At 37.8% G+C, this 24,305-nt stretch overlaps 2 protein-coding genes across 2 annotated transcripts in view; both read right to left on the reverse strand.

Annotated features, from left to right (window-relative positions):
- Positions 1 to 571: 571 nt before the first annotated feature.
- LOC140243494 (uncharacterized) overlaps positions 572 to 24,305 on the reverse strand; it is a 71,598-nt gene continuing 47,864 nt past the window's right edge. Inside the window, 12 exon segments of the mRNA XM_072323166.1 lie at positions 572 to 602; positions 662 to 1,064; positions 5,415 to 5,443; positions 8,443 to 8,635; positions 9,973 to 10,108; positions 17,297 to 17,318; positions 17,717 to 17,789; positions 18,966 to 19,082; positions 21,568 to 21,684; positions 22,192 to 22,305; positions 22,733 to 22,846; positions 23,666 to 23,779. Coding sequence (XP_072179267.1) covers positions 572 to 602; positions 662 to 1,064; positions 5,415 to 5,443; positions 8,443 to 8,635; positions 9,973 to 10,108; positions 17,297 to 17,318; positions 17,717 to 17,789; positions 18,966 to 19,082; positions 21,568 to 21,684; positions 22,192 to 22,305; positions 22,733 to 22,846; positions 23,666 to 23,779 — 1,463 coding nt within the window.
- Positions 1,047 to 8,589, reverse strand: LOC140241183 (uncharacterized). The gene is made up of 2 exons (XM_072320946.1): positions 7,633 to 8,589; positions 1,047 to 1,064 (listed from the first exon to the last, which is right to left on the reverse strand). The coding sequence occupies exon 1, from the start codon at positions 8,342 to 8,344 to the stop codon at positions 7,730 to 7,732; it is 615 nt and encodes a 204-aa protein (XP_072177047.1). The 5' UTR covers positions 8,345 to 8,589; the 3' UTR covers positions 1,047 to 1,064; positions 7,633 to 7,729.

A 24,305-nucleotide genomic window follows, 5' to 3' on the forward strand; every position in this document is an offset into this window, starting at 1 on the left:
ATAACAATCGCGTGGAACAAACAAAGCTTAAAGGCCTTTCAATGGCTTCTCCTAAGAAAGTTTATAAAATATGTTGTTCCTACATAAATACAAGTGACATAGAGGATGTGTTTATGCTCGATTTGCGAAGGCAGGAAGTATAAAGTTTATTGAAATATGTGTGAATTTGAATACGAATGATCAACACACCAGCCGGTTTGAACCAAGACAGTAGTCAAATGGGATTCCCCTCCCCCCCCCCCCCCCGTTTAAAAAAAATGGAATGTAACAAGAACGCAAAGAGAAGAATAAGGAATATAAACAATGTCAATTTACTGTTGTTACAACCATTCCTATGATATTGTGGAGATGATTTGTATTTCCTCATAATGTTCTACAACATACCTGCGTACATGGTGTTTGATTTCTGTTTGACGGGTCAAGTGATTGATATTTTTTGTCGCACTCTGGAGGTGTACACGGAGTATGGGTAAACGCACCGCAAGCAGGTCCTGTTGCGCCTCTTTCTATTGTGGTGTCGTACGTCACGGTAGCAGTGTGATCAAGTTCCGCGTAGTCGTAATCCGGTAGTTCATTGACAGAGCTGTACGGGGGTGGCGAGTCTGACGGCATAGGTGTGAGATACGTGGTATCGGGGCGTGGTCCCATCTCCAAATGGTACGTGTGTTCCATAGGTGTGAGATTCGTGGTATCGGGGCGTGGTCCCATCTCCAAATGGTACGCGTGTTCCATAGGTGTGAGATTCGTGGTATCGGGGCGTGGTCCCATCTCCAAATGGTACGCGTGTTCCATAGGTGTGAGATTCGTGGTATCGGGGCGTGGTCTCATCTCCAAATGGTACGCGTGTTCCAACGGAGTTGGAAAGTACGGGTCGACGTACGAATGCTCTCTGCATTGACCCCGGGAGATGGTTGAACATCGCGACTGCTGAGCTGGCGTTGTCTTCTTCTTGTTCTTCTTGCTACAGTGGATCAACACGCCGCCGACGACAAAGACGATGACCACGATGACAAGACTGACACTCAGAGTTATAACAGCCTTGTCAGCTAGACCTGAATGAGGCACTGAGAATGTAAAATAAAAGAGAAAAAATATAGTACATTGTCCTTCCACTGTACTTGTTTTACATTTGTGTGATTGTTTCTTTCTTTTTTGAGAAGGGAAATGTGTGTGTGTGTGTGTGTGTTTGTCAAGCCCTCTGCCTTAACGCAGAGACCCATTTATGACATAGGTATAGAGAAGATTTCCTTTACGAAAAATTTGCGAAAAATTTATGCATATTTTTGGTATATACGTATCTGAGATCATGATGCGTGGTGAGACGTATAGCCATTTACATCCATTTATTTTGTTTGATTGAAAATCAAATCTTTGATCCAGGTTTCTATTAACTACCCAAACCGCCATTTCCTTCAATTTCGCAATTTTCTCCACTGAACCCCTCATTGCACACACTTTCAAACCGTTGTTGGAACACGTAACATCTGTACATGGGTCAACTATAAACAGTCAGACCGCAACGCTGCTTTTAATGAGCTCAAATCAAAAATTTAACGTACGCGCAGGTTTTTGCGCATGTCCTTCTCAGCACCCGAGATTTTGCGAGATAATTCAGAGACAAAGTGCATGGTCTACGAGATTCACTTAAGGGCTTTTTACACTTGTGTTTCTTAACCCCGGACTTTCTCTGACCCAGGACTATCGTTAGTCCCGTACCAATTTTTTCAGCTTTTTACACTCGCCAATTAGTCCCGTACTATCTCTTGTCCGGGGCTAAGGAGAAAACTGACCTTTTTACACTCGTATTTCTTAGCCCCGGACTTTCCAAACCACATGAATATTCATAATTACGCTGTGTACTGTACACGTACACGCACGCACCGGCAGCACTTGATTACCTCGTTTCTGATTGGTCAGTGAGGGTCGGACTTCGTCTCCGTCGCTTAGCCCAGGATTATTTTTTCGTTCTGTTTACACTCACTTGCTTGGCACCGCAATTGCGGTGCTAGCACCGCAATTGCGGTGCTAACCCCTGCTATTTTGCAGGGCCAGATAGTACCGTACTATCGGTGGGGCTAGCCCACTTTGGCAAAAACGAGTGTAAACAGAAAGTGGGCTAAGGATAGTCCCGTACCAACGGTGGGGCTAAGGCCCCCCCTTAGCCCCACCGTTGGTCCGGGGCTAAGCAAAATTTTACAAGTGTAAAAAGCCCTTTATTGACGACATTAAGATCTACTATCCGTGACTAATTGACATGGTTTGTGAATATTTGAAATAAATCACACCTTTTAATGCTTACATTCTACAAAATGAGCTTATGATGCCATTATTCATATCTCTGCATTATATCGATATTTTCCAAACGACCCAGAGACAAATTAGAATAAGGCTTTCTATTTATTGCCAACCCGACCCGTTCATAGGTTGAATCAACACATGAATGATGGTCAACGTTTTAGATATACTTGTTATAATAGCACAGTAAGAACTGAATTGGTCCCTCGCTTAGAAACCAACGAAAATTGAAAGTCTCGTCGAGTAAAAATCATAGTGTGGCAATTTGAGATACATGAATGATCATGCGCTCCTAGGGTATCATTAGATAAATTACTCAGCGATGTATACAGTGGATTAATAAGGAATAATTATTCTAATACCAAATAGAGAGCCCCAAAGAACTCATATGCGCAAACTTAGTGCTAGATCTTTTATTATTGATTTGTATGCTATTTATTAATGCACGCTACTCTATCTAGTTGTGCAAACAAAGTTCAAGCCAAAGTTGAGCTGTCGATCAGAGTGGAGTGTTGTTCTTGTTGTTTACGTGGAGATCTTGTCGCAGCTGGAACCTGAGCGCGTATACATACATTGTGTGCGTCGTTTAGATGTCGTTTAGATTTATAGAGACCCAAAAAATGTGGTCTCCCAGCTCATTACGTATTCATGTCCGCGAGGTCCATGCATACGCGTACGATAAATGCGAAGGCTTTTCAGGACGTTGCGGTCTGACTGTAAAGAGACACCAGAAACATCATCTGTGATAATGTAGATTTCACATTGACTGCAAAAGCATATAAGATGAGTATATTTGTTCGACTTGATTGTATTTTGGGACTTCACTGAGAAAGACAGATAAAACAGGAGGAAGAGAGATAAAGGTAATTCAACAAGTAAGAACGAGTAATCCGGCCCACGAGTACAACATTGAAAAAATGTCCATTCAGAGTCATACAGCTTACGAGATACGCAGCCCATCAGCTCGCCACGGAGCTTTAGATTTTAGACGCGCGGACGTTCAGAGGAAAAAAACATGTTAACCGGGTTCACACGTACAAAATAGCGGGATGACGATCGCGCTCCATATCTCGAGATTTTTTGCGAGCGTCCACACGTACCAAATTAGCGGGATAGCGATCGCGCTCGGAATCTCGAGTTTTTTGCAAGCGTCCACACGTACAGAATTATCCTGCTAATTGCCGATAGAGATAACAGCAAAGCCTGCAAACTGGGTCACACAGCGCCCTTCTCTATCACTACCTGCGCGCACTTCCCTTTGTCCATTGTTTTTTTGCGCGTCAGTGGTGTTGAAAGTTGAAAGTTGAAAGTTTATTTACTCACAACCCAAACTCTGGGTATCGGAGTCCAATGAAAAACATATAGCACATTATAATATCAATAAATAATAATTGCAAATAACTCTGAAAAGTGTACAAAACAACTATAACAAAAAAAAAAATAAGAATGAAATGCGAATGATGAAAAGAAAAAAATGTACAGAAATATACAATATATACACGATATATGGTGGAAAAAAAAACAACCAAAACAAAACAAAGAAAGGGAAATATGACGAGAGAGAGAGAGAGAGAGAGAGAGGAGAGAGAGAGAAGGGATATGGAGGTGAAGAGGGAGAGTGAGAAGGACACAAGACTGGTGAATTAACAAAAGATATACGAGTGACTTTTGGTTCAGGAAAAAAAAAGAAAAATAGAAACAGAAAAAAGAAAAAAGCAAAGACATACGGAAATGAATTCATACGCTAAGTGAACAAGAATGAAGGAAATATGGAGACGGGAACGAGAAGAAGAAGAAGTAGAGAGATGGAAGAAAAAGGGAGGAGAGAGTGTAAAAAAGGCATGTAGTATTTGCAAAAAGGATAAAAATACTAATAATCTAAACATGTGTCATTATATAATTACAAAACTTGGTTAAATTGGAAAGGACTGTTTTCTTTTGACAATTAAATAATTGATCCATCTTCATAGTGTTTGGGTATTTCCAGTAATATTTTTTAAAGTATTTCTTTCGTTGTTCATTAAAGAGTCTACACTGAAAAAGGTAGTGAAATTCATCACCAATTTTCTCTTCATTACAATGGGTACAAAATCTTTCGTTTCTTGGAATCTGATTGTATCTTCCAGAAACAATTGGTAGTTTATGATTAGCGCAACGGAATTTACATAAATTTTTTGCCTGTGAATCATTACGGTGTCGAAAATACTTTTCAAAATGAAGATCCTGCTTAAAAATTCGATAATTTAAACATTGAGAATTTTTGTCTACATTACTATGCCACTCTTGTTTGTAAATATCATTTAATCTGGTACTAACTAAACTTTTGAAGCCAGCTAAAGTGAGATGTGATGCTTGGCTGTTCCAAATTGCAGTTAGACCTAAGTTGTTAAATATTTCTTTTATCCTAATTACCCATGTCATCGAATTTTCTTGCCTCGCCGATAAAACATATTGAAAATTATACAAAACATGCGCTATCTTTGACATATTACTGTTAACCAGTTTAAACCAAAACATTAACATCCGAAGGGTCACTGTTTTTTTGTAATCTATCTTTACCTATTTCTCCGTAAACCATACAATTCGGAGTTCGCTTATGTAATCCAAGAAGTTCCTTACAATATCTACAAAAGAAAGTTTCAATTTGGACGAGGTCTTCAAAACCCCAAATTTCACTGCCGTAAAGCAAAATAGGCATGATCAATGTTCAAATAGCTCTAGTTTTACGTCGATTGGAAGGAGGAGAGGTAAAATTTTACTTTTCATAGAATGCAACGCTCTTTTGGCTTGGGTTACTTGTTTGTTTATAGCTTTCTTAAAATTATTATTATAATTGAACGTCGTTCCTAAGTAAACATAATCATCGCAGACACAAATTTTGTCATCTCCGAAAAGAAAGGTAGGAGCTGTTCTAACTTTTCCACGGGAAAAAATAACTATCTTAGTCTTAGCAGTATTAACGGTCAGATGCCACAATTGGCAATAATCAAATAAAGCATCAAGAGCTAACTGGAGTTCCTCAGCATTTTCAGCCAACACAATCGTATCATCTGCATATAGTAATGTGAATAAATCAACAAACATATTCACTTCTTCGGTAGAACACGTTTCATTGATACCTGACGAAAGAGAATCCAGGCCAGGGTATCTTTGAGACAGAAATGACGAAAAATCGTTTAAATACAACAAAGATAATATTGGTGATAAATTCTCGCCTTGTTTTACACCTATGTTACTCTTAAAAAAATCTGATTTAGAATTGTTATAAAAAACGCAGGATTTTGACTTTCTATAGATATCCTTAACGACACGGAGTAATTTACCATTAATTCCATGGTCAAACAATTTCAACCACAGTGAAGATCTATCAACCAAATCGAATGCTTTTTTTGTAATCAACAAAAGCTATATACACCCTTTTCCTTCTCTGTAAATAAAAATCAAGAATAGCATGTAATGAAAATACATGGTCCATAGTTGAATATCCGCATCTAAAACCAGCTTGTTCCTCTCCTAACAGGCATTGTGATTCTACAAACAAAGTTACTCTATCATTTAATACTGCCGTGAATAGCTTCCCAACACAGCTCAATAATGTAATACCTCTGTAGTTGTCAACACAATCTCATGAGCCCTTCCCTTTATACAATGGTTTTATCAAACTGTTTACCCAATCTGTTGGGACAATGCCACTGTCGAATACAAGGTTAAACAATTTGGTTATCAACTTGACCAGATTTTTTGAACTATTCTTCAGAAGTTCATTCAAAATCATATCAAGGCCTGGTTCCTTGTTATTCTTAAGTCGTTTCATTTGATTGACAACTTCCGATATTTCAATCTCTCTGTCTAATTCTTCATTTGACATATCATTAAGCAGTGCTTCAATACCAGCATCATAAGATCGTACGTTACCACTACCCAAACTTTTAAAATGATCATAAAAGTCATGCGATGATAGTTCTTGAGATGTTTCACAGTATCTATTCTTCCTATTAATCAGTTTCCAATAATCTTTCGGATTTGAACTTTTTAAATTCCTTAACGCTGAATTTAATTGCCAGGTATGATTTTGCTTCTTTAAACAGATAACATTTTTGTACAGTTTACTTTTACGTTTCATTTCACTCTCACTACAATCAGCTTTAGTTCGACGGAAGACATTTCTTGCTCGTATAAAATCTTTTCTTGCATCAGAACATTCCTTATCAAACCAAGGATTTGCGTGAAATTTGTTTCGGCGTGCCTTGAAATTCTTTGCTTTAGACTCAATAACCATATTACACGCAACTGCAGCATCTAAATAGATATTACGTAGATTACCAGCGATCTTATCAATTTCACTTTGAGAGATGTTTCCTTTAGTAAGTATCTCTATGTAATCTATTGATGCAAGTATTTCTGCATCATCAAAATTTTGAACGAACATATTTCTTTTCTTATCCTCCCATTTGATCTTGATTGACTTTTCATCATTACAATTACCTACGTCTGTTCTAAAAACATTATAATTTCCAGTAGATCTTTCTACAGCATGAGAAAATTTATTGACAATTTCGAGTGAAATCGGACAGTGTCTGTCTGATAGAAATTTATCAAAAGTACCGATGGAGAAATTTTCAATTTTTGTGAACACTTCGGGAGATGCCAAAGCATAATCAACAGTACTGGCACTGCCACATGTTAAATGACCAATACCGAAATCATCACCGAATCTGCCATTCACTATATGTATATCCATATTTTTGCAAAGATCTAATAATCTATGACCGTTATTATTAACATGACGATCATTGTTGAACCTTTTAGTACAAATACCAAGCAATTCAAGTTCAGATTGAGAATCAGTTATATTCTCGGATATGAATGACAAACCAATTTCATTTTGAATCTCATCTTCCACTGTAAGAAAATCACCAAGTATCCCTGTTCTGGCATTGAAGTCTCCTACCAACAAAAACGGGAGATCGTATTTAGCCCGCAGAGTGGTACAATCATTCAAGATTATGTCAAAAATATCGTCAGTATAGTACTTTGACCCTTCATGCGGAATATACACTGAGCCAATCAAAATAGAGAATCCAGAAAAGTCAAGTTTAATCCACAAAATAGAATCAGACTGAGTCTGATTCAAAATTTCATAACAGCCCTTGAATCTCTCAGAAACAATTATTGCTAACCCATGAGTCCCACTGAGGGGGATAGAGACGTTTCTTTTCTGGGCCGTCACATATTGATACCCAGGAAAATACTCAGAATAATTCAAATCGGTTTTAGTTTCACTGAGACAAATGATATCATGCTTTTTGACAAAATCTTGTAGGAAGCCATAATCACATTTCTTAGAAATACCGCAAACATTTAGCCCTGTAATCTTCAGCCTTGAAATCGATGAGCAAGGATGGTCATCGGAGCAGGCATGTGCCGCGAGTTCCTAGATATCAAGGCAAACCCCCAACTTCTTGATGCGGTCCTCGTCCCATCCGATGTCACGGAGATTGTCCAGCAAATCTAGAACTCTGATGCTCTGCCTCCCATCGGACTTACTAATGTAATGGATCTTTCCATCTATTGTCCAGACACGTAGTATGCCTGTGTCCTTCCTCATCTCTTGGACGACTTTGCTCCTGAGACGGGTGAGGTCGTCGTTGATGTAAACATGTTTCAGATCCTCTCTCTTTCTTAGACCTTTCTTGGCTCGCATGAAGGTTGCCTTTGCCTCACGCCTGGTGAAACGAGCAATGACGGTGCGCTCTTTCTTCCTTTGATGATCATCCGCCGGTGTTGAGCCCAATCGATGGCAGATGCTCAAATCTGTGGCCTTGATGTCTACTCCCATTTGCTTCGCTAGGTCTAGCACCACTCCTGTCGTATTTTCACCCTGCTCCTCCTTCAGACCGTAGATTTTCACGTTCTCCTTCCTTGTGTATTGTTCGAGTCGTTCTACTTCGAAATGACCGATTTGAACAGACCTTTTCATTCTCCCACTAGCCCTTCCTTCCTCATTCTGTTCCTTCCAAGTCTTCTGTTCCTCAAGCAAGGTCTTCATTGCAGCGGTAAAAATACGGCTTGGACAATGATAGGCTGGATAGCAACTATAACCTTGGCGACTATGTTGGCTATCAGCGCATCATCAATTCCAGTCACTGTAGGGCTAGTGGTGTCTCCTCCCTTGGTGTTGGTAGACCTAGATCCTCCACCTGATGCACCACGTCCACGGAGCCCTTGCCCACACCTTTCATGGACGCTGCATCTACACCCATTGAAGCTACCACTGCATAGGACACAGCATCATTAATAGCTCGGCTGGGATCCTCCTCCTTGATAGACACCTCATCATCTAGAACGTTGAAGTTGGCCATGACGTCACAAAGGAGTAACAATAGAGCGCGTGAGATGCGTTGCTCGGTGATGCTATGTGGAGCGCTCCTTCTGATACACACTTGTAAGGGGTGCGCAGATCTTGTCCAGTCTCCTGTCGCTAAGGAGACGGCGTAGTTGCCAAGGTCGAGTCAATGCGTTGTGAGCGCCAATGATGCAGAGTTGCGCAAATAGGTAATCAAAATCAAATTTTTAAAGTACGTAGAATCGCCAAATAATTGACCAAATCCGCTGTAAACGTTCCAAAAGAATAAGGCAATCTACAAAATTACGAACTGATCGAATTTACCTCGCAGTGCTTTTCAAAATGAAGTACAAATAGCAGCGACCAGACACCAATAGTGAAAATAAAGTCCAATCTGCCGGAGCTCAACAAATACACGTCCAACCGTCTCAAGTCTCAAGTGGTTCGCACGCGGTTGTTGTGGTGCGCCAAAGAGGTGAAAGAGGTGAAGTATGATGGGATATAAAAACTCGAGATTCTAATCCCGACCGTTCACACGTACCAGCGCGGGGCCAATTATCCCGCTAATTGATGAACTAGCGCAAGATTTCTTGGGATTAGCATTGCGATGCTTATCCCGCTAATTATCGGGTTTTTTCTGTCCACACGTGCAAAAACCTCGAGATACCGAGATTTGTATCCCGCTGACTGGTGTACGTGTAAACCAAAGACGCTTAACTAATAAGACACGAAAGTGCGCGCTAATCCTGTACAAAACAAATGGACAGCGCGCGGACCTCAAGCGTATTACGCACATCACCTGAGACGCGCTCCCTTGACGCTTGATAAACAACAGCAGCGGCTTCAGGACAGCGCGTCTCAGGTGATGTGTGTCTTTGCCTGAGACGCGCTGTCTTTGAAGATGTTGTTGTTTATCAAGCGTCTTTGATTGTGAGATCACGTTGTTGCCAAATTTTTACCTCCACGAAATAATCCTTATTACTTTAAAATCCCGTTCTTCAAAATAATACCCTTAATCGAAAAAAAGCTACGACTATAATTTTTAAATCTTTTTAAAATGATAAAGATACCACTACCTTTGGAAATGAATGATGTTCCTAGGTGTACTGAGTTTGTACTTAGCTCTCTTTTGTATCGTCATGTAGGGTAGCCATTTTGTGTCCATCTTTATCGCGCGCCTTCGTATCTTATATCTCTACTATCTTTCAGCGTGTTTCTACAGAGAATCCGATAGACCTAGCATTTGCAAGCGCGTAATCAAACAGTGCGCTAACGCAGAACCGGGTTGTTTCTACAGAAAGCGCATAATCGGATTGAATCCGATTCTCCACCTGAATGCAGGTGTGACCGGATGTCCGGAAAGTTGGCTGGTGCATTGTGGGCCCTAGCCCGGGTCAAGCATCTACTGATGATGCGGATGCGATCACCGATTGAACGAAACTGAGCACAGGGCCTGCCGGCGCCGGCCTAGTGTGGGTACAAGTACAACATACAAGTTACAACCGGCTGCTGGACGAATTTGTTTTCATCTAACTTAACGTTAGGGCTCCTACTCTAACGTTAGCTCTTCACAGCGTTTTTATGGATTAGAAACTAGTTTTCTACCAATTCTTTGGTTCGTCAATTTTTCACGGATTTTAAGATTGGATTTTTGTAACTGGATTATCACATGTGACGAGACAACATCAGCTCACAGAGACACAGCTTCTGTCGCGTCTGAGTTCTGTTCTGTAAGTTCTAGGGCCTATCTAGATTCTAACTAACGTTAGTTCTAACAAGTTAGAGTAGGCCTAACGTTAGAAGTAGTTTTCTAGAACCTCTACTCAACTGTTGGGCTAGGCCCTACGTTAGGCATATTTCTAGTCTAACATTTAACGTTAACAAGTTAAGATTAAAAAATTATTTTAGATTAGGGCCTAGGCCTACACGTTTTAGGTGTAACGTTATAGATAGATCTAGGCCTATATCTAACAATTGTTAGATATAGATCTATCTAAAACGTTACACTATAGGGCCTAACTTAAAGTCGTTAGGCCTACTGCGACTGGATACTATCTAACTTGTTAGCTCTAATGTTACTTCTACTTGTTAGACTAATGTTAGAGTCTTTCTATTCATGTTACTAGTTAGTGATTTCCACATAACATTACTTGTCATTAGGCCTAACGTTAGATTCTAACGTAAGGCCTACGAGTACGTACTTTTACTATTACTAACGATAAAGGGGCCCTGAAATCCAATTTTATTTGAAAACATCACTTTTGCCGTGAAACAAATATCTCCATTTTTACAAGGGGGGGTTCTAAGAAACATTCCATAGGCTCTAGCTTACTACTTTTTAACATTTTTTTTCTTCTATTTTTCTTGAGATTACTTGGGAACGCCCACAAAAAAAAATCCTTCAAAACTAACATGTTAATCAATAGTTTTAACGTTAGATTTTAGAATAGAAGTAGCTGTTGCTAGGATGCCTCACAAAACAGTTAACGGTTATCGTTAGATGGCGTTGATTTTAAAGTTTGTTAGTTAGGCACCCTGCCTCTAAATCTAACGTTAACTAGACATCTAACGTTACACCCCAAGTGGACTCACTTTTTCCGTTATTGGATTGACAAAATGTGCTTTAAATGTTTCGATAAATCAATGTTTTAATTTCCTTTCATTTTCGGACTAACGAAACGTCGTATTTTATACTATAGGCCCTACCAAGATCCAAAGTTGATTCTTTGTCGGATTAACAAACTATAAAAGACCCTAGTAACGAACCTCTAGAATAATGGCAAAAAGTTCGTAAAACAAACCCTAACACTAGTTTGCTAGTGCTACTGCTAGACTTGATTAGAGTTTGTCTTTTCCGAACTAAAAAGTATTACTAATTAGGCCTAGGCCTAGAATATCTATTTAGACCCCAATGTGCATCTCACACGTATTGTTAGCGCTAGTAGTAGTATAGTATTGTCAATAATAGAATGTGTAACAAGTTAGTCGTACTCGTACTAAGTCGTAGAACTAGCGATAGGTTCTAGAACCAGAACCAGACTGAGAAGTCTATTAGATCTAGCTCGAATCTAACGTTAACTGTAACGAGTGTTACTAGTGTTAGTTGCCTTGGTTTTAAAATCACGGCGCAACGGTGTTAAAATAACACCCCTGCCCCTGTTCGTGTGTCTTTTGTTTATGCTAAAATTCAGAGTATTTTCTTTACAAGTTTGTCAAATCTGAGGCAAATTGTGACTACATGTAGTAACGTTAGAACCTGATACTCGGCCGTGTTGGAGACACCCAACTAACGTTAGATAAATAGCTGCAGCATGCATGCAAAACATAAAAGTCATGGCCACATTACCGTACACGTGTGTGTCAAACTGGTGATTGTCTTCCGGGTCAGTATCGGATTATTGAACCTGGCGTGTTTCTACAGCGCTGACACTGGAAACTGCCCCGGAAAGAACTACCTCATTAGACGGTTAAGTTAAGCGGAATCGGTATCGGAATCTGCATCGGAAAGAAACCGTTACTGGTGTGTTTCTACAGCCCCCTCTATCGGATACAATCCGATAGACCCGGAATTTGGGGTTCTGTAGAAACACGCTGTTTGGTGTAAACCCCCCTGTCAAAGTCGATCTATTTTTAGCTTGCGACGCCTGAGTTTTTCACTACGCGTACTGGGCCCTGTTTCATAAAGCTGTTCGTAAAGTTACGAACAACTTACGAGCGACTGGTGATCAGTTCTGATGTGAGAAGAATTTCCATAATTCAGCCCAAGAACAGAGGTGGTATCAAATTTTCATTTGCACGCGCAAATGGTGACTTTAAGTGAATTTTTCAGACTTTTAACGTTACGCTTTCGTAAAACGAAGTTCATAACTAAATATCCATATTTTCTTCTTTCGTATGAGACCTTATGCGTTAAATATGAATAAAGCATGCTTGAGAAAAACTTGCATGAAAACATGCTTCATTTCTACGGATTCCACGGATAGTCTGAAATCAAGCATTCAGCTCTCCCGACTTAGCATAATAGTAGACAATGGGCTCACCTGCGTCATCGGCAGTGCTACAGTGAATGTTGTTCGGGGGGGGGGAGGGGTATTAACAGAGAATGCTGTATGAGACGGAAAGGCCTTTGCTGTCATTTATTTAGAATAAGTTATGAGACTTAACCAATAATTGAAGACTAATATCGATTTTTTTCTCAGGCTGCCTGTAGTCCAATGGCTGTGGGAAATCAACGTTACAACAATGGTACACTTTTTGATGATTTTGTACCTCAAACTTATCTCACTGTTTTCATTTCTCTTTACACTTCCCTTACGCGTCGTTCATCCTTCATCACTGTTTTTGAAGGGGGAGGTGAAGCAGAAAGAGAGGGTACATTACTTTATTCATCACTGAACTTGCGCTTCTAACATTTCAAAGGTACAAGTGCAGGACAGAAAGTCGTCTCCTTTTTTTTTTTCTTTGTTTTCGGAGGGGGGGGGGAGGGTTACTCCCAACCTCCCTCCAACATTCCGCTGATGAACACCCTTTGCTCTGTGATTTGCTGCATGATCAGGCAAGCTCATGATCATGTGCTAATTTATGACCCTATTCCGAACGGTCTGTAACAATCCCTTTTAATTACCGTCCATTCATGTTTGTGTAAATTCATTGAGGCGTCAAGGCCATTGTTATCTGCCAAATCGGGCAGGCGTTGGGAAAGCTAACTGGCTCCTCACTGTCCATCTTTCTGGGTGAAATGGAAGTATATTTTCATATCAAGTTTTCTCGAGCAGGCGTAGATCACTTTTTACGCATGAGATGTCATATGAAAGGAAAAATAATGAATATCAAGGCTAGGTTTTATTTTTTTTGCAAAAGATTGCCGAAAAAGTCTGAAAAACTCATTCAAAGTTGTCATTTGCTCGTGCAAATGAAAATTTAGTAGCATTACTGTCTATTGTTCTAACTCAGTCATGCATGAATTATGAACGATGAGTTTTGCATTAAATGAAAGAAGAGAAGTATATCTTTCCAATCATGTTCATCTCATAAAGCAAATATATGATTATGATTGCAAAGAATTGCAATGAAAGTCGGTTTCGTTTTTTTCTGGGACACGCTGTATAGTGGGGGTAGATCCCCAGAAAATTACATGGAAGCAATTACAAAGATATGGAATGATATGACTATTTGTGTACGCGAAATTAAACGTCTTGGCCTCGATCTGATAACTTCTCTATATCATTTTCTTTAGTAAGTTATCTTCTGTTTCATCCTCTCAGCACCACCTGGCCACAAAGCCATCGACATTTCATGTGGCAATAAGAATGATAATGATAATGATAACAATGAATAACACTAGCCCTCAATAGTAAGCTCATTCATTCATACGAAACAAGAACCTAAATCAAGTACAGCATAATATATATACATATAAACAGTGCGTATAAAAAAAAAACGCAACAAGATTTAATTTCGAATTTGTGAAGATTGTGTTAAATATACACCAAAGTGAGTAGCAACATTTTACAGCCACATATCTCATCTTTCCAATGATAATATATATTATCTTATTCATTCTTACACGGTCATGGATGGCTGAGTAATCATTCTTTTTGGACAATGGGTCAAATTAGACTTGGGACCAAGTTTCAGTTAGTAAGACCAGCATAAATCCTTTTCAATTCTTTTTTGTTTTTTTACTTTTGGAAAGCTGAATGTCTGGGCTGAACTTTGTGGAAACGGTTTGCTCCTAGGGCCCTTCTTCTTTGGAAACAACATGAACGGAAATGGATACTTACAAATTTTAAATGAGCATGTGGTTCCTGAATGAATGGAAAATTTTCCTGTGCAACAAAGGGGTGTGTTCAGACACCTATGGTGAGCACAGGATGGCGCACCAGCCCATCGACTAGTTGCAGTAAGAAACAGATTGAGGTATTTAGAAATCGGGTGATTGCCTTGTATCATGATGTGGAGTGGCCACCACGATCTCTGGATCCGACTTATTGTGACTTTTTTCTTTGGAGCTATCTTAAGAGCAAAGTGTTCATTACCCCTCCACCTGACATTGCAACTCTGAGACCAAGAAAAACACTGATGAGTTTGAAGCTCTACGCCACCAAGCCCCAATGATTTGCAGGGCTGTGCGTGAGATGGAGAAAAGAGCTAATCTCTGTGTGGAAAGGAAAGGTGGCCATGTCGAGAGGCATGGGATGTAATGTTAAAAAGAGACATCCGAAAGAAGACAATGGTAAGTTGCGATTATCAATTCCATTATTCCATTTTGTTAAGTTAATTTCTAATAGGTGCATTGATTCTTGCAGTGTCTAAACTTGGTCCCAAGTCCAATTTGACCCATTGTCGAGAGAGAATGATTACTCAGCCATCCATGACCGTGTATGAATAAATAAGATATCATTAGAAAGAGGAGATATGTGGTTTTAAGATGTTGCTACTCACTTTGGTGTAAAGCCTAAAACAATCTTCACAAATTTGAAATCAAATCTTGTTGCGTTTTTTTATACGCCTTGTACATATATATACACTGTACACACTTAGCAAAAAAAAAAAAAAAAAAAGACAGTAAACAATTTACCAGTTAATATTTTTCATAAGAGGTTTTGATAAAAATCAGTGTGTCATATACCATATCAAAGATTGTTTAATTGGCTATCAACCTTTTCGATGAGTGAACACATTCGTTTTTGTCTTTAAAGGCAGAAAAGTAAAAATTGCAGAATTGGACATAGATAAAACAGCAGAAATAAGTTTCCGTTCCTGAGATTCCCTTTATATTCAAAACAAAAACATAGTGGGGAAACTGAAGGTGGAACATAAGCATTTTCCGTCAATTCAAACTTTAAATGACATTGGGGTAGTAAGTTGTAAAGGTAATAAAATCAACAGAATTCCTTCATTTTACCTTTTAATTAAGGAATTCAAGAATGCAAGAGACAAACTCAAGAACCAAATATTATTTCAAATTTTCTTAATTTGGAATAACGTTTCAAATTTAACTTTATTTGTTACCATAATTTTATCTTATGTCTTTTGACTGCGGATTTGACAGAAGATTCTTCATTTTCCTCCATAATTTTTCTCTTTTATTATTTTTGGAGGGTTACATAGATATAATTTTGATCATATTTTTTTTTTGCAAATTTATTTGGATTTCTATTGTGTTGAATTTGTCTTTTGTTCTCATTATTATATGGAAGAGCAAATGCGCTTGAATAACAACTTGTCAATTTTGCAATTTTTACTTTTGCGCCTAGGAAGAGAAAAACGAATGTGTTCACTCATGCGTAAAGCTAACATTCTCATTGACTTTCTAAGTTGATAGGTAATTAAATTACCTTTAACATGGTATATTAACACCATTTTTAGATAAACCTGAAAAGGTGTTTACTTTCTCTTTTTTTTTTTTTTGCCGGATATATATATATATATATACATATACACATATATATAAAACCAAAAGTATTACAATTAATCTCATAGATGAATTTTAAGCAATAATTTATACTTGCGTACACTTTCATCTTTTTGAATATGAAAAGGGAGTTTGTTCGAAAGAGATGGGCAATGGCAGAAAATGACAGAAAATTGCTAAGTACAGACGAAGAACGGAGAGATCGGGTTGAAGTGGAGGAGCGAAGAGAATCTGATAAACCATGAAAATGATATTAAGGGTAACACATTAATATGTGTTGAGCCAATGGAGGAATCGGTGAATTACAGTAATGTGGTCAGATCTTTTTGTATTAAAGGGACACAAGCGTAGCAGCTGTAAGCGTAGCAGCTGTATTTTGAATTCTCTGTATTATAGTGTAAATGTGACACTTCGTCTCAAAACCAAAGAAAAAGTCGCCAGAAAAGGGTTTTTAGTTAAGAGGAGATTCTGAAAGAGCAGACTTTAAGCTTCAAAATGATGTGTAACTCAAATGGACTGTCCTAACCTGTCTAATTTTTGGAAAGAAACCACGCACTGGAAAAGGGTAAACTGAGAAAAGAGGCTGTAAAGTACAGGGTCCATTCAACCTTCAAGTTTTTAATCTTTACCATGCCCTGCTATAGCTTAGCAGTGAATTGAACAAGAAACATGATGTGAACCACGGGAGCAACAGAAATGAAGAGATGATCAGATTAAATTGAAAGTGATCATGCTCAATTAACACATTCTGTCCATGATTAATCCTAACTTTTAAAGCAGTAGCAGCATCCTTTCTAAAATTATTAGAGTTGAAAGTGAAGAGTATGTATAGGGTTTGTTATAAATGAAAAATTGACTCTAAAACACATCATCTAATCACATAATTTTTTTAAGTGTTCTTAGAAAAACTGTTAAAAACACAATGTGCTTTTCATTTTATGTTCCCAAACTTTAGCATAATGAAGAAGAAGACATGCTCTTTCAGAAAATACGAAAAACCCAAGATTGGCTAAGTTGACTCATTTCACCTATTTTCAGACCTCCCACAAAATCATTATGTGCGACATTTTTTTTTTTTTTTTTTTTTGGGGGGGGGGGGGGGTTGTGATGCACGGTCACAATTTGAGGGGTAATCTAATTTCAGGTGTGCCTTATGCAAATTATGCAATGCTTTCCGACTGTCGTTATGATCACAAACGCAAGATTGCATTACCTCCTTGTCCTCAGTTAAGTCCTGTTTATCCTGCAGCACATATACATGTTTGTTCATTTCCATCTGAGAAGATGGCTGGATAGCCCATATTCAGCTACGTTAAGCTGGTCTCCCATGGGGTCCAGTTGGATGTGAGGTGGGACCACTTCAGCGGGTTAAACACCCTGCTCTTTGCGATGAATGAATGAAGTGGGATCTTTTACGTGCATGAGTTGTTACTCTCTCATACACGGGACCTCCATTTTATTTCCTATCCGAGGGACAGAGTGTTTCGTGTCTCTTGCTAGAGGGGACGGTATGCTTACACACAACAATGCTCAGTCCAAACTCGGGTTCGAACCCGGGCCCATAGGGTCGTGAGGCAGACGCGCTACCGACTGAGCCAACTCACCGACCATTGGGACATGTGAAGGTCCTATGATGTCCAAATGTCCCATTGGGACATGTGAATGTTCCAATGTAGTTGATACAGGTGGCTCCGTTCAGACACAATATGCCCATGTCGCATTCGTTAATATCTGTTAGTCAACGGTTTCGTAGAAACGAACAGGAAAAGAAGATGTTGCATCATTCTGTCATTCAGTAATGATGAGAAAGCTTCACAGTTTTTGAAAGTTCTGTGATTATCAGAGTTTTTTTTGTGTGATTGCTATTCATGAAAGTCCGATTTAGTGGGTCAGCAAGTTTAACCAATAATAATGTATCTGGATAATAATATGTAATGTTTACGAGGAGTCCTTTAACTATAAACAAAAATAGGCAATCTTAACAGAACCAGTTGTCAGGATACTTCGGCTCATATTCATACGCTCCAAACAAGGACCTTTAAAGGGATGGTACGATAGCTTTGGTTGAGATGCAGATTCAGATTTTAACTTCTATATAGTTATAAATCACTTATATGAAATATCAAAGAGCACACAATTCTAAGAGGAATTAAAAGTTTTATTGATGAGAATCGGTTATGACATGGCTGAGATATAAAAAAAAAAGAACACAACTTGGTTTTGGATGTATCAGCCATTTCAAAACCAATTTTCATCAAATAGAATTCAAAATCCTTTTAGAATTGTACGCTATTTAATATTTCATTGAAGTGATTTCTGATGATCTCGCAAGAAAATGCGACAATTCATACACAATATATCATTGAAATTATACAAAAAAATGAAAAAAAAACTAAAATATCTTTCTCATAAGTTTGGGTTCAGATTTAGCTTTTCATCATGGATTTATTGGAAATACAATAGGTGAGAAAATCATCTCATCTTCAAACTTCATCAAGGATAGATGATACATTCTAATTGATCATTCACATTATAGACTCACCACACACATCTATCACTCTCTCTCTCTCTCTCTCTCTCTCGCTCTCTGTATATATATACATATGTATATATGCACGTACATATGGCTGTATATAAATATACATACATATCAAATACATTATATATGTGAGGATACATATCATATACATTTTACATGTTATATACATGGGGCTTATAAAAATTATATTGATAGAGAGTGATGTGGTGAGAAAACTCCACCTGTTACATAATACATTGGAGCACTCATTGCAGTATAGCATTGTTGCAATGCATTCTGAACTATGTACTTCCCCAAACTACCACAAAAAAAGGGGGGAATGAGTTACATTATGACAAGTAGGATTGTGATAGCCACAGTTTGCTTACCTTGATAATGGCACGTGTCACCAGCATATCCATACGCACATTGGCAGGAAAAGCTGCCTACCGTGTTGGTGCATATCCCTCCGTTTAGACACACATTGTCATCACATTCATTTACATCTGGAATTATTACAAAAGAACAAAATTTATTTTTTATTTATTAAGCATTAATCTTTGTTTGTCTATGTGGATTTATTTATTTATTTATTTATTTATTTATTTATTTATTTATTTATTTATTTATTTATTCATTTATTCACTATCGATCTATCCAGACATACAAATACATAAGCGTGCGTGCGTGTGCTTTGTTTGTTTTACTTACATTTTTGTGCAATAAGAATTGCACGTATACAAAAGCACTTTACTCTCGTGAGCCCTCATCCACATGCTACTTCATTCCCCAATTCCTCCTAATCTGTACATCATTTTTCTGTCTTTGTATTGCAATTTGTGTGTCATGTTTGTTTTTCAATAGATTCATGATAATAGTGATTATACTAATAATAACAATCACAATAATAATAATAATAATAATAAAAGTAATAGATGAATGGTTCAATTACCCTTTGATCAAAGGGTAGATTGCATACAGATTGCAAGGTTTTAGCAAGGAGCTTCACTTTGGTTGGAGAGCCTTTCCAACTTGTGTGCCTGAAAGAAGGGGGTGGTCCTTTTTCTCTGGGTTTTTTGAGTGGTGTATTAAATTCAATGAAATCCCTACCGGAGTAACATTTTCCCCGAGAGATTACTATATAATCGTCTCGTGGGAAAAATATAACTCTTATTAAGGGACTTTCAGGACTTAGACTTACAGCAGTAGACAAGGCAGTTTTTGTTAATAGCCTACAAAAATAAAATATTATTTCATTCTAGTCCCATCGACAACCAGTCAAATTCTGGAATAAAATTTTCCTACCGAGACATCACTGCTCGTAATAATCAGAACGATTTCGAAGTTCGCTGCATTGGTCACGTGATTGCACTTTACGGCCAATCACCGATCCATACTTATGTATATCATTCAGTATTATATAAACATTCTTCGAATTCAGTATATATAGCACTAGACATTGATTACATTGGCGGTTTTTAAAATTCAGAACTAGACAAAGACATTCAGACATGATTATGAATCCATATCATATAGGTCCTATTGTCGTTATATTTTTGTGACTATAGGGATGGCATGAAGTATATACCAGTCCTCGAATTCAGTATCATATAGCAATTGACACTATTTACTCTGGCGGTTTTCAAAATTTCAGGACCAGACAAAGACATTCAAACATGATAATGAGTGCATATCATAGGTCCTGATGGGTATGATTATACTTTTGTGACTATAATAGGAAGTTTCCCACTTGCATGAACAGGGATGAAGTACGTACCATTTTCGCAGTTATCCCCTTGGAACTCCTTGGGGCAGAGGGGAGTCTTATCCACTATGCCACATCTTTATTGAATTTATACCAGTGATATCATTTAAGAAATCAATTTATATATACCTTTCGTTTGATTTCACAATTAAAGATATACAAATGGCATATATTGAATTTTTCAGTTTTGGATACCAGTATCATTTTGTACGCACATTATACCAATTCAAATCGAAGAAGTTGGCATCGAATTTCATACACTGTACAGCAAAAATTCACTGGGATGTCATTACCTTCCTCGCAGACGGTACCAATGAATCCTTGAACACAAAAGCAGGTAAAATTCCCAAAAGAGTTGCTACATGTACCACCGTTTTGACAGGTGATTGTAGCACATTCGTCGATATCTGGAAAAAAAAAAGATGAAAGTAAAAAAAGACAGGGAAAATTTTAGGTTAGCTATTTGAGCGCAAAATGGACGGTGAAGAGGAGCTGCAACGCAAACTATTTTCTCCCAAACAGCCAATAATGCATTTGAATCCTTCCTATACCGTGTTTCTGGCTTCCTCAATGCCAGCTGAATTGCCTTTTAGGGTATGGGAAGAAATATCATCTTTAAAAAAAAATCCTGTTATTAAATTGTGATTAAGATGGATTGTTTACCAATATTTTAGTCATAGATATCAATGGACCGCCACTAACATACTAGTGCAGTGCGCCCTCAAATACTTTCAAGCCGCAATCTGTAATAATAGTAATGATGGATAAAGAATGATCGATCTTCGAGTGGAATAAGGGTTGGTAGAAGGCATTTAAGCTAGGTAGACGTGTTATGCATTAAATCACCGAATATATAATGAATAGCTGTAGGTAACTTCTTGACTTCGTGTGATAATCTGTGCATAAACCATTGATTTATGGCGCTATAATAGGATAATTTTTCCCCTAAACATTTTCGCAATTACATTGTAAAGGATTTCTACCCGAGTCACAAATTTCCCCTTTACTTCGAAAACTGTGTGTATCAATAAGTTGGCTCCAAAAAGTTTTGGTTAAAGGTTTGATGGTTATGGGCACATGTGTAAGAAAAAAAAACAACAACAACAGAATGATGAACGAACTCATTGTATTGAATTGATAGACATTCAAAAATAAGAGAAATATTCGATGACAGAACACATGTAATACAAAAGAAAGAAACGCGACAATATCATCATTGACCATACCTTCCTGACAGAGCCGTCCTTCGAATCCCGTCGAGGTACAATTACAGGTAAAATTTCCAATAAAATTTATACATTGACCATCGTGTTGGCAGATGGGTGTCTCACATTCGTTGACGTCTGTAGAAATAGTCCAAGGAATTTATTCATAATGGATGCAACATCGCTATACAGCAACACTACGTATAAGGTGCAGCGTGCACTTGTGGTCCTTAATGGACCAACTTTCATGAATTTTGATTGACATCTTATTAGTCTTGTGTTTATTTTTTTCTTGATCTTTAAAGTCAGCCTCATTTTATTGCCTTCACAACAAATAGTATTTATTACAATTAATTGTGATTTGTAGTTGTTTCCTCTTATCCAGTTGTCGAACATCCCCCACGAATCATACAATTTGCTTATTTGGCGATTGTTCGACGTCATATCCTCCTCTCTCTTCTCAGTCTATAAAGGACTATCTAGAACGGTATTCTTCGAATTCAGTAGAAATTGTCACTATTTACTCTGGTGGTTTTCAAAAGACCAAACAAAGGCATCCCATTTTAATTATGTATGCATACTACACGCCCAATTATACTTTTATGACTATATTATGGGAGTTTCCCACTCGCATGAAGTACGTACCATTTCCGCAGTTATCTCCTTGATACTCCTTGGGGCATAAACACATGTAGCTTCCTTTTGTGTTGTTACATGTTCCCCCATTCTCACAGATATCGGTATCACATTCGTCTACATCTAATCATTTAACAGAAAGAAAGATAGACAGTCTATACATATAGACAGGCAGACAAAAAGATAGATAAAAAGAGGGACAGGGAGAGATTTCTTTTCCTAGTTTGGTATGAATGTGTGTTTGATTTGGTAGATTTTCTAGGAGTATATTGGCGCATCAAAGTTGAACCAAGTTATGCAGGTTACAAACCTAGTCAATCAACTCATAGAATCAGTATCTTTGATGGTAGCTCTGTCATCCTTATTGCATTTTATACCAGTGATATTAATTAAGAACTCGATTTTTATATACCTTTCGGTTTGATTTCACAATTAAATTATTTCAGTTTTGGATACTATATAATATCATTTTTATGCATATTATACCAATCTAAATAGAAGAAGTTGGCATCGAATTCTATACAGCAAAAATTCACTGAGATGTAATTACCTTCCTCGCAGAAGGTACCAATGAATCCAGAAACACAAAAGCAGGTAAAGCTCCCAAAAGAGTTCCTACATGTACCACCGTTTCGACAGGTGATTGTAGCACATTCGTCGATGTCTTCAATAGAAAAAAAAAGATGAAAGTAAAGAAAAAAAAAAGGCAGGGAAAATATTAAGTTGACTAATCGAGCGCAAAATGAATGGTGAAGAAATCTATTTTTCCCCAAATGTGTTTGAATTTTCCCTATGCCAAGTTTCTGTCTTCCTTAATGCCAGCAGAATTGGCTTTTGGAGTATGATGGGAAGAAATAATTATCATCTTTTTTTATTTCCTGGTATTAATTCTAATAAAGATGGATTGTTTACCAATATTTAAGGCATAGATATCGATGGAAATCCACTAACATAGGGTGCAAAACAAAACACTTTCAAGCCGCAATCTTTAAAACCATTGTAATAGTAATAATGGATAAAGCAGGATCGATCTTCGGGGTGGGATAAGGGTTGGTAGAGGCCATTTCACGTAGGTAGATGTGTTATATATGCATGTTAAATGAGCAATTCCACATAGATAAATTACCGAATAAATGATGAATAGATGACTTTTTAACTTTGTGTTGCCTGTATATATATAGGCCTAAATGATAATGGCTGCCATGTTAGAATATATTTTTCTCTGAATAATATAGAAATTACATTGCAAAGGATTTCTGCCCTAGTAAAATATTTCCAATTTACTTCCTGGTCAATACGCATAGATGTTGTTGGAATCAGCTACTAGAATCTTTATTGAAGCATCTTAAGTGTCTGTGGGAGATATGAAAAGACAGTCGAAGTCTCTTCGACTTTACAGACAGCAAATTCATCTCCTGAACATGTGCTGAAGCATAATCATAGTTCTATGCTAACATTTTCGTTTTTGTCTCTTGTGTCATACCAGTTTCGCAGGTATCGCCGGAGAGTCCCTGTGGGCAAGAGCAGCTGTATCCCCCATCCAGGTTGGTACAAGTGCCACCATTTTGACAGACGTCCGTTTCACACTCATTGATATCTGTTCAACAATGGATAAACGCACACACACAAGCACACGCACACACAGATAATGAATCTTTGAAACAACATCCAGATTGTTTTTTTTTTTTCGAATTTCACGTATATTTTGCTGTTCTTGAACAAGTAAGATTGTTTTTATATTTGTGGTAAAAATATTTATGGCACAATTTTTGTAGCTTCGAAATTATGCCAGTCAGAAATATTACTGTTTCCAAAGAGCGTAGTCATGTGAGCACTTGAGCTTAACATTTCTTTCGAAGGTAATTACAAGTAAAGTTATAGTATCTAAATGACGGAACTGGTGTTGCTGATAAATTTTACTACGTTCGACGTTTACTGCATACGGAGATAAATTTACTACGTTTGAATAAGTCTGTTGACTCTCTAGAAGCGGAATGTATTGTTCTGCAAAGAAACTGGACGATCCCTCTACTCATCACAAGCTCTGAAATCAAATGCGTCTCTAACCGAGGTAACTGAAGTCACTGATATTGGAAATACATTCATTTTAATAAGCACAAGAT

This window comes from Diadema setosum, chromosome 2 (genome assembly GCF_964275005.1).
Source record: "Diadema setosum chromosome 2, eeDiaSeto1, whole genome shotgun sequence".
Classification (NCBI taxonomy): domain Eukaryota; kingdom Metazoa; phylum Echinodermata; class Echinoidea; order Diadematoida; family Diadematidae; genus Diadema; species Diadema setosum.